Source organism: Xenopus laevis, chromosome 2S, assembly GCF_017654675.1.
Source record: "Xenopus laevis strain J_2021 chromosome 2S, Xenopus_laevis_v10.1, whole genome shotgun sequence".
Lineage (NCBI taxonomy): Eukaryota > Metazoa > Chordata > Amphibia > Anura > Pipidae > Xenopus > Xenopus laevis.
In genome coordinates, this window is record NC_054374.1 from 152,904,694 (window position 1) to 152,916,877 (window position 12,184).

At 40.1% G+C, this 12,184-nt stretch overlaps 1 protein-coding gene across 2 annotated transcripts in view; it reads right to left on the reverse strand.

The window, feature by feature from the left end:
• Window positions 1–11,895, reverse strand: part of npat.S (nuclear protein, ataxia-telangiectasia locus S homeolog) — a 32,068-nt gene extending 20,173 nt beyond the window's left edge. The window contains exons 1-5 of one of the 2 annotated variants that reach the window (XM_041582916.1): window positions 11,690–11,895; window positions 6,694–6,812; window positions 3,582–3,642; window positions 1,275–1,347; window positions 972–1,012 (exon numbers count right to left, since the gene is read on the reverse strand). In XM_041582916.1, the coding sequence (XP_041438850.1) occupies window positions 972–1,012; window positions 1,275–1,347; window positions 3,582–3,642; window positions 6,694–6,812; window positions 11,690–11,726 (331 nt within the window). In that variant the 5' untranslated portion in view covers window positions 11,727–11,895. 2 annotated transcript variants of the gene reach the window in all.
• Between the last annotated feature and the right edge of the window lie 289 nt (window positions 11,896–12,184).

Genomic DNA, 12,184 nt, shown 5'->3' on the forward strand with positions numbered 1-12,184 from the left:
TCTCCAGATTATAGTCTCAGCAATCTGGTAGCTCAAGTTCAAATTACCCTAGCAACCATGCATTGATTTGAATAAGAGACTGGAATATGAGGAGTGGGTCTGAATAGAAAGAAGAGTAATAAAAATTAGCAATAACAGTAAATTTGTAGCCTTACAAATCATTTGCCTTTTAGCAGGGGTCAGCGACGCCCATTTGAAAGCTGCAAAGAGTCTGAAGAAAAAGGCAAATAATAATAAAACTATATAAACTAAATAATGAAACCAATTGAAAAGATGCTTAGTATTGGCCATTCTATAACATAATAAAATTTACCTTAAAGGTGAACCACCCCTTTAAGACAATAACAAAACTTATATAGACACAAATACGCCTCGAAAAAAAAAAGCAACACCACCACCCAGTGCTCACAAATATATTAAAATGCCATGAGTGTGTCTCAAAGAATGTTATATAAAGATTGAACCCCTACAAAATATAGGTGATGCTTCAGTACAATGCTGCTTTAAAGGGGTTGTTCACCTTTGAGTTAACTTTTAGTATGATGTAGAGAGTGATATTCTAAGACAATTGGTTTTCATTTTTTATTATTTGTGGTTTTTGAGTTATTTAGCTTTTTATTCAGCAGCTCTAAAGTTTGTAATTTCAGCAATTTGGTTGCTAAGGTAAAGACTACCCTAGCAACCATGCATTGATTTGAAAAAGGGACTGGAATATGAATAGAAGAAGTCTAAACAGAAAGATGAGTAATACAAAGTAGCAATAACGATACATTTGTAGCCTTACAGAGCATTTGTTTTTTTAGATGGGGTCAGTGACCCCCATTTGAAAGAGTCAGAAGAAGAAGAAGAAGGCAAAAAATTCAAAAACATGAAAGCCAATTGAAAAATTGCTTAGAATTAGCCATTCTATAACATATTAAAAGTTCACTCAAGGTGAACCACCCCTGATATCCGCCCATATTTGAACTGACCTTTTTGACTGGTGGGTAATACCAGGCAGTTCTGCATGCTCCTAAAAAAAGCAAAAGAATTTGAGCATAAAATAGATCTTCACACAAATGACTACTTTAGAAAAGAACATTTCCCGGTTCAGAAAGTAAACTCAATTTAAAGGCAAAACCCGATTCTACTGCAGAACTTGTGTTGAACTATAACTTCCGGTTCACACCTCTGACAGCCTTCTGCTGTGAAATTCAGTCCACGGATTGCTGTGGCAGCGGAATGTGCAACCCCCAAATTTTCATTTTCAATTAAATTGTTCTTTGGCTACTTACCTTATTTGAGAAAGAGTATGGTCTAGCTTCTTCCATAGAGCTGAAACCATGACAGGGATCTCCTCTTTATTCTCTGCAGGAAGCACAGAGAGTGCATTATAATCAGACGGCTTATTCGTTCTATACAGCCGATATCTTTGTTTCACAAATAAGATTTTTTAATTCTACAGATGTTTATATATAGCACAATTTATTTGCAAGTTTTCAAGCCTAAAATACTATTTATCTGCAACATTCATACAAGTTTCATCCGCTCAAAGTAGTTGATTCAAGAGTCAAAAATCTGCAAAGTCAACAGATTTATCAAGGTCGAATTGAAAATTCAAATTCGAAAATCACATTTTCAATTTTTTTTATGGTCAAAACTGTCAAATTCAAGTTTTTACAAAAATTCGAATTAGATTTTCGAGATTTATCATATACTCTGGCCCTTTTACGAAAATTTGATTATTGGCACCCGAAAACCTGCCGAATTGCTGTTTAAGTCAATGGGAGAGGTCCAGGGATCAATTCTAAGTTGTTTGTAACCTTCCTGGTATTCGAGTTTTTCTAATTGAGTTTTTAAAATTTGAATCGAATTCGATTTGAGTTTTTGGGTCAATTCCATTCATCCGAGTTTTAAAAATGCTATTTTTTTTTTTTTTATAAATTTTGAATGGTCGAATTTCTGGGAGTTTAGGGGAGTTTTTAAAAACTCACATGTATTTGAAATTCGACCTCTAAGAGGCCCATTTATCAAAGGTGAAATTTTGAATTTATGTACATTTTTTTTTAATTAGAATATACTCACAATTCGACTGGTACGTTATTTAAGAAAAAAAATTGAATGGCTAATATTCGATCAAATGGTTCCGACCTGAAAATCTGAATCAGACTTGATTCGTACGAATTGAGTTTTTCTCCCGAAAAAAAACCCTTGAGTTTTCAGGAAGGCTATTAACATCTCCAAATGGCTCAACGGACCTCTGCCATTGACTTGTAAATGAATTAGGTGGCGAATATTCAAATTAGGACTGTTTCCATGGTCGAGATGTGATAAATCTCACATTCAAATAGGGGGATTAAAATTTGAATGTGTGAATTTTGACACTCCAAAATTTGAATTGAAATTTACTATTCGACCCTTGATAAATCTGCCCCTAAGAGCACAAAGCATGTATAGGTCATTAAATCAATTACATTTTCCTTTTACTATCCATAACATACTACTGAGTGAAGATATTCTATATAAATACTCAGGTGAAATGGAAAATGTGCAGAATCCTAAATAAAGTCCTTTGAGGTTTTTTGTTGACTTGCAAATTATGTAAAAATTTCAGATGTGAACAGATGCTGCAAGTTGTACTTGAGGATCACAGTTCCGATAAATCTTGGCTAGATAAATAGATGATGGATAGATGATGGATGGATGGATGGATGGATGGATGGATGTATGGATGGATGGATAGATGGATGGATAGATGGATGGATGGATAGATGGATGGATAGATGGATGGATGGATAGATGGATGGATAGATGGATGGATAGATGGATGGATGGATAGATGGATGGATAGATGGATGGATAGATGGATGGATAGATGGATGGATAGATGGATGGATGGATGGATGGATGGATGGATAGATGGATGGATGGATAGATGGATGGATAGATGGATGGATAGATGGATGGATAGATGGATGGATAGATGGATGGATAGATGGATGGATAGATGGATGGATAGATGGATGGATAGATGGATAGATGGATGGATAGATGGATGGATAGATGGATAGATGGATGGATAGATGGATGGATGGATAGATGGATGGATAGATGGATGGATAGATGGATGGATAGATGGATGGATGGATGGATAGATGGATGGATAGATGGATGGATAGATGGATGGATAGATGGATGGATAGATGGATGGATAGATGGATGGATAGATGGATGGATGGATGGATAGATGGATGGATAGATGGATGGATAGATGGATGGATAGATGGATGGATAGATGGATGGATAGATGGATGGATAGATGGATGGATAGATGGATGGATAGATGGATGGATAGATGGATGGATAGATGGATGGATAGATGGATGGATAGATGGATGGATAGATGGATGGATAGATGGATGGATAGATGGATGGATAGATGGATGGATGGATGGATGGATAGATGGATGGATGGATGGATAGATGGATAGATGGATGGATGGATGGATGGATGGATGGATGGATGGATACATACATACATAGATACATACATACTAAAGCTGCTCATATACAGGAATCCGCCTAATGGAAAAGACCCTTACCTTTTGCTTTCATGGCAATGTATTCATTTAAAATCGTTGTCAAGTTTTTCCCAAACAGAGACTGATAAGAAAATAAGGCAAAGAAATGTAACGTTAAAAGAGTGAGGCACAAATCCACCACCAATGTGCTGGGTCACACAGGAAATTTTAATATTTTATTTTATTGTATTAAAAGAAAACTTTTTTCAGTTCAGTTGGTTTCGGATTGTTCACCAGAAATAAAGACTTTTTCCAATTACTTTCTATTTTGTATTTGTGACAGTTTTTCTAATATTGAAAAGTAAAGTGTCATTTTTCACCGTATAAAGAAGCTCCTTTAACTGTTCTAGATTGATACATTTAGTTGATCCATTTGTTATCTTTGTCCCTGCTGAGCAGAATCCCTGAGTTTCATTACAGGCAGCTGTTAGACTTGATACAATAGTTGCTGATATTCCACAGATGCTGCTGAGAAATGGATCAACTAATTGTATCAATTAAATGTAGCAAATTGCCAGACTGAGACACGAACATTAAACTTTAAACTGAAAGGGGTGGTTCACCGTTAAGGTAACTTTTATTATGTCATAGAACGGCCAAGTCTAATATCTATTTATTTTTTTATAGTTATCTGCCTTTTTATTCTGAATCTTTGCCGCTTTCATATGGGCGTTGCTGACTTCATTCTAAAAACCAAATGCTCTGTAAGGCTACACATGTATTGTTATTGCTACTTTTTATTACTGATCTTTATATTCAGCTCCTCTCCTATTCATATTCCTGTCTCTTATTCAAATCAATGCATGGTTGCTAGGGGAATTTGGACCCTAGTTACCAGATTGCTTAAGATGCAAATTAAAGAGATGCTCAATTAAAAGCTAAATAACTCAAAACCCACAAATAAAAAAAAATGAAAACCAATTGCAAATTGTCTCAGAATATCACTCTCTAAATCATACTAACAGTTATCTCAAAGGTGAACAACCCCTTTAAATTGTGGGAAAACAGTAAAGAATAAAAGATGGAAAGCAATTGAAAAAAAAGTCTGTCTTTATGGTGAACAATCTGAAAACAACCAAACTGGAAAAAGTGTTTAGAATGTGAATAACCTCTTTAATGATTTGTTTTGATCCCTTCGCAACCTGCCTTTATAGGAGTAGACTGTTGCTCCTGGCCTCCTACTGTAAGATATCTTTATAACAAAACTGAATATTATTATGAAGTAGCCGACACATATAAAGGGGCTGAACTTTATTTCTCTGCACATTTGTATGCATACTCATGACTTAGATGAAGAATACTCCACAAACCCCAACAAACCAGCACAACCTGTTAGTGACTGCAAAGAAGCCAATGCAGGATCCAACTAGTCAGGCTGTATGACAACCTATAGGAAAGTATAGTATATGTAACGTATGGTATCCCAAAACACAAGGGCCCAGTCTCAGCTCACGCTTCTGCCTTTCGCTCTGGGAGGAGCCCTCTGCAACTCAGATGCCAACAAGACTTAAAGGAACAGTAACACCAAAAAATAAAAGAGTTTTAAAGTAATGAAAAGATCGTGTAGTGTTGCCCTGCACTGTAAAACTGATGTGTTTGCTTCAGAAACACTACTATAGTTCATATAAACAAGCTGCTGTGCAGCAATGGCGGAAATTGAAAAAAGTCTATATGGCACAGGTTAAATAGTGGCTAACAGATAACACCATTACGTTCTAAAGTGCATATCGGCTATCTGCTGTGTAACCTGAGCCTTTTCTCCTTTAAATGGCTGCCCCCATTGCTACACAGCAATGGAACCAGGAGCATAATCAGGATAAACAGGCCAGGGTCAAAACACGGTACAGAGTCAGAATCCAGAAGAGAGGTCAATAACAGGCACGGGTCGGTTCAGGCAGCGATACAGCAAAGATCAAAACAGGCACAGGGTCAGGAACAGATAATCAGACACGAATCATAAGCCAGACTAATGGTTTATACAGATCACCGGCGGTAACAGATGAAACAAGCCATGCCTACTTGCAGTTACAAGGATAGCAATAAGAAAGGCCTTAGCTGTCTGCTCATATAGAGAAGCGGCAATGAAGACGGGACAGAAACACCAGGTCCCTGGTTCAACTCCAGGCACGATGTTACATGATGTTACATGATGTACACCACGCAAAGAGTTCTGCCTTGACACTGTTTTAATCATCACTGTGGAAAAAGTCTGACAACTGACCCCCTAGCTGCATCAAACAGGTCAAACCAAGATTCCGAATTAAAAGGAAAGTGTCTCATGTGCGGACATGTGGAGGATGGCTGCATAAAAAGTCCAGGCAAAAACATAACAATGAAGGGAAAACAATTCATGTGCAACTGGTCTGACTGATGTGAACAGAACCATTAAAGGAGAAGGAAAGCCGGTTTTTACTTAAACCACAATATAACACCCATGTGTCTGAAATGCTGCTGAAGTAGCAATGTTTTCAAAACTTTGCTTTTAATAATATACTGTATATAAACTTGTAATATTGCTAGTGGAAACAGCACTCTAACAAGCAGAATTCTGCTGAAATGAGATTTATTTCAGACTGACTGACACATATATATATATATATATATATATATATATATATATATATATATATATATATATATACACACATACATACAGGTATAGGATCCCTTATCCGGAAACCCGATATCCAGAAAGCTCCGAATTACGGAATGGCTGTCTCCCATAGACTCCATTTTATCCAAATAATCCACATTTTTTAAAATGATTTCCTTTTTCTCTGTAATAATAAAACCGTAGCTTGTACTCTATCCCAAATAAGATATAATTAATCCTTATTGGGAGCAAAACCAGCCTATTGGGTATATTTAATATTTAAATGAATTTATAGTAGACTTAAGGCATGAAGACCCAAATTACGGAAAGATCCATTATCCAGAAGCCCCCAGGTCCCGAGCATTCTGGATAACCGGTCCCATACCTGTATATATTTATACCACTGCTACTTCACACATCACAGAACCTTCCCTGATAGTAACATGAAATTCTAACGTCTGTTTCTCATCTTGTAATACCACAGCAAGGATAAAAGTGAATTTATAATCTGCTCAATGGTCACCTGACCACGGCACTTACCAACACGCAGCCTGGAATAGACCCTTCATCTGTATAATGTTCAGCATATTCCCTTAGGTTAGGACTCTCCAATATAAATGATCGGCATGTAGAAGACAGTTTCTCTTGCTGCAGATAGCCTAAAAGCCAGAAAAAGTATTATTTATTTCTATAACACCTGTTTTATTTTTTTTTAAACTTTATTTTTGAATTTTCAAAATGCAATTATTACATTTGACATAGATGACATTATCACCTTCCACCTCCCAGTCATACAGTTCGTATTTTAAACAGTCATCACAAATCAATTCCGTGTAGAATAGTAATGAACATTAAAAAAAAAAGGAAAAGAAAAAAGAAAAACAAGACATAAAAACAAGGAATTGCAGATTGTGAACAGAATAGGGTTCAGTTTTATCAAGGTTGTCACCTAAATATATTGTTTCTTGGTACTCATTGATTTTAGTGATCAGGGGGGGGAAGCAATAGTTCCAGTTTCCCCATATCACATCAAATTGAGGGAGCGATCTGTTACATAGGGCCGCAAGATATTCCATCCGTTTCAAATCCTCTATTTTATCCTTTAACTCCCTTTCCTGTGGGGCAGCTTTTTGTTTCCATTTTTGACAGATCAGCCTTCTGGCGCCGATAGAATATGATTCATTAATTTCCTGGCTGCCTTAGTGAGATTAAGTTTAGGTTTCCCCCAAAAGAAGGGTCCATGGCTCTCTCTGTATGGTGGTTCGTAATACCGTTTGCTAGGTTACTATAGGCACCATCTCTCCCTACTATACCTGCTATCCCACAGTCACACTCCCTTCCCAGAGACTATTATCCACTGTTACTATAGGCACCATCTCTCCCTACTATACCTGCTATCCCACAGTCACACTCCCTTCCCAGAGACTATTATCCACTGTTACTATAGGCACCATCTCTCCCTACTATACCTGCTATCCCACAGTCACACTCCCTTCCCAGAGACTATTATCCCACTGTTACTATAGGCACCATCTCTCCCTACTATACCTGCTATCCCACAGTCACACTCCCTTCCCAGAGACTATTATCCACTGTTACTATAGACACCATCTCTCCCTACTATACCTGCTATCCCACAGTCACACTCCCTTCCCAGAGACTATTATCCACTGTTACTATAGGCACCATCTCTCCCTACTATACCTGCTATCCCACAGTCTCACTCCCTTCCCAGAGACTATTATCCACTGTTACTATAGACACCATCTCTCAGTACTATACCTGCTATCCCACAGTCACACTCCCTTCCCAGAGACTATTATCCACTGTTACTATAGACACCATCTCTCCCTACTATACCTGCTATCCCACAGTCACACTCCCTTCCCAGAGACTATTATCCACTGTTACTATAGACACCATCTCTCCCTACTATACCTGCTATCCCACAGCCACAGTCCCTTCCCAGAGACTATTATCCCACTGTTACTATAGACACCATGTCTCCCTACTATACCTGCTATCCCACAGTCACACTCCCTTCCCAGAGACTATTATCCACTGTTACTATAGACACCATCTCTCCCTACTATACCTGCTATCCCACAGCCACACTCCCTTCCCAGAGACTATTATCCACTGTTACTATAGGCACCATCTCTCCCTACTATACCTGCTATCCCACAGTCACACTCCCTTCCCAGAGACTATTATCCCACTGTTACTATAGACACCATCTCTCCCTACTATACCCGCTATCCCACAGCCACAGTCCCTTCCCAGAGACTATTATCCCACTGTTACTATAGACACCATCTCTCCCTACTATACCTGCTATCCCACAGTCACACTCCCTTCCCAGAGACTATTATCCCACTGTTACTATAGGCACCATCTCTCCCTACTATACCTGCTATCCCACAGTCACACTCCCTTCCCAGAGACTATTATCCACTGTTACTATAGGCACCATCTCTCCCTACTATACCTGCTATCCCACAGTCACACTCCCTTCCCAGAGACTATTATCCACTGTTACTATAGACACTATCTCTCCCTACTATACCTGCTATCCCACAGTCACACTCCCTTCCCAGAGACTATTATCCACTATTACTATAGGCACCATCTCTCAGTACTATACCTGCTATCCCACAGTCACACTCCCTTCCCAGAGACTATTATCCACTGTTACTATAGACACCATCTCTCCCTACTATACCTGCTATCCCACAGTCACACTCCCTTCCCAGAGACTATTATCCCACTGTTACTATAGGCACCATCTCTCCCTACTATACCTGCTATCCCACAGTCACACTCCCTTCCCAGAGACTATTATCCACTGTTACTATAGACACCATCTCTCCCTACTATACCTGCTATCCCACAGTCACACTCCCTTCCCAGAGACTATTATCCACTGTTACTATAGACACCATCTCTCCCTACTATACCTGCTATCCCACAGCCACAGTCCCTTCCCAGAGACTATTATCCCACTGTTACTATAGACACCATGTCTCCCTACTATACCTGCTATCCCACAGTCACACTCCCTTCCCAGAGACTATTATCCACTGTTACTATAGACACCATCTCTCCCTACTATACCTGCTATCCCACAGCCACACTCCCTTCCCAGAGACTATTATCCACTGTTACTATAGGCACCATCTCTCCCTACTATACCTGCTATCCCACAGTCACACTCCCTTCCCAGAGACTATTATCCCACTGTTACTATAGACACCATCTCTCCCTACTATACCCGCTATCCCACAGCCACAGTCCCTTCCCAGAGACTATTATCCCACTGTTACTATAGACACCATCTCTCCCTACTATACCTGCTATCCCACAGTCACACTCCCTTCCCAGAGACTATTATCCCACTGTTACTATAGGCACCATCTCTCCCTACTATACCTGCTATCCCACAGTCACACTCCCTTCCCAGAGACTATTATCCACTGTTACTATAGGCACCATCTCTCCCTACTATACCTGCTATCCCACAGTCACACTCCCTTCCCAGAGACTATTATCCACTGTTACTATAGACACTATCTCTCCCTACTATACCTGCTATCCCACAGTCACACTCCCTTCCCAGAGACTATTATCCACTATTACTATAGGCACCATCTCTCCCTAATCAATGGAGGTGACTTTGCATCTGTAGAAATATACACTCTCAATCTGAGTATAAACCCCCATACAAAGAGGCTTTCTTTATTAAATAAACTCATTTGCATAATTTTTGTACCATATTTACAGAAGAAGCCCTGGTGTCTGGTCCTCTCCCAGAAATCAGCCATCAGTCTACTTTTAGACACCACTTTAAGAGTCTGGGATAAAATAAAATATTCTGCCTGGCTAATATCACCCTGGGTCCCAGCAACTGCATTATTTCAGAACCCAGATTTTATACCAGGCCAAACCCAGGACATTTTTCATTGGTGGCATTCAAGAAATAATTGTTATACGGCAAGAGGGCTTATCATTAAAAAAGCCACTGGAAGGCTGCTGATGGTAACTTAGCTTTTTTGAACAGTGGTGTATCCACCCTTCAAATCGCACTCGTATGGTCACTATTTTATATTCTGCCTTTAATAAAACACTTAACCCTAGAGAACACGCAAATGTTAGGGCAGGAGAAAAAGATCTGAAGCCTACATATGAGCCAGAAACCTGGAATCCTTGCTGGGAAATAACCAAATCAAGCTCCATTAACACCATTTTTCTAGAGGTATCATACAAGGTATTATTTAGATGTTATCGGGCACCCGAGAGAATGGCTAAAAACGTGCAGTCGGCAGACCCCAATTGTTTTAGAGGTTATCCTCAAAACTGGCTCCATGTAGCATATCTGGGGACGTGCCCTAAGGTGGTTCGATTTTGTAGGGTACTGCTCTTTTCTGTTTTTCACATTAACGTTAAGAGGGATCCTTTGTCGGCTTTATTCAATGGTAAATGTACAGGTTATACGAAACTACAACAGCTATAATACGAAACACAGCTACAATCTTTCCAGCACAATGACAAACTTGATACCTTTTACAGCACAAAACTGATTGTATCACAACAAACAAAAAAACCTACCAGCTTCCTAACAAACACACGCGCTAAGGGTCAGGGCACAAGCTCGGATTCGGGGAGATTAGTCGCCCGGCGACAAATCTCCTCTTCTTCGGGGCGACTAATTTCCCTGAACTGCCTCCCCTGCCGGCTAGAATTGAAATCGCCGGCAGGATGGCACTGGGAGCGCTTTGTTTTCCAAAGTCGCTCAAAGTTTCTTCGAGAGGCAACTTCGGAAAACGAAACGCTCTAAGTGCCATCCTGCTGGCGATTTCCATTCTAGCAGGCGGGAGGCAGTTCAAGGAGAATAGTCGCCCCGAAGAAAAGGGGAGATTTTTTTGCTGGGCAACTAATCTCCCCAAATCTGAGCTTGTGCCCTGACCCTAAATTCCTAAAAATGTGCCCACGGCGGCTGGAATATAGATGTTATGATCCCAGACTGTTATTATCCACAGGACTTGCCTTGGGGTCTTCCACTTTCACATCCTTTTGGAATTGTCCCGCATTATCGGATAGAAAACATTCTTTCTCGGGAATTTTATTTGAGGTTTGAGATTTAGACTGGGAATGTTAGAGACAAATGTTCTTATGTTTATTAAGTTTTCTCAGTATATGAAAGTGTAAAATGGACATGATTTGCGAAGGCCTCAGGTCACTTATTCACATTGTACCACACAATCAATAAAAACATTGACTGAAACAAAAACAAAACACATTTGCAGCCACTAGCACTGCCTCTCAGTAATCTCCCCCGACTCTACTGGTTCTGCCCTTCCCAGAGGTCTCTACAGAGGGAAGTGCCCAATAGGTCGAGCTTATGTGCAGCAACTAGAAGGGGACAGCTGTGAGGGCCCCACACTGAATACGCAGCAGGTACATAACGCTGGCACTTCCCTTCACTAGGGGGTTTCTGGGTAATGACAAAGCCGCGTCCCTCACATTAACATACACTTACCCAGCACCAGCCGGGCCACATCAGACGGTAATAACATTGTCCGAGTCTTAACGTTTCATATTTTGCATAAGAGGGTCCAACAGCCCTTTCTCCGTCTCCCCAACTTCCTCTCTCCTCTCCCGCGCTGAGCAGTGCGCCGCCTTCTACTTCATCCGGTCTGCTACACACACTCTCACACTTCAGTTCCGGCTACCCGGAGCGCTTTGCTGGTGACGCTACACTGAGGGAGCAAGAGTTAAATGTTCTGTTCTGTTATGTGAGACATCCAGTCACTGCAGCCTTTATACATTACACTTTTGGCTAACTAACTATATCAGAAACACATTTTATTTTGCACAGCCTATTTATTTACCCAGTTTTTATTTTTACACTGAACTGTTCTTTTAAAGGTGAACTAAACTCTTAAGTTAAAAACCCCTACCCCACTACCCTACATAGACCCTGTGCACATTCAGGCATCGGAGTTCACGGGCGCCATCTTCAGCTGCTTCGGTA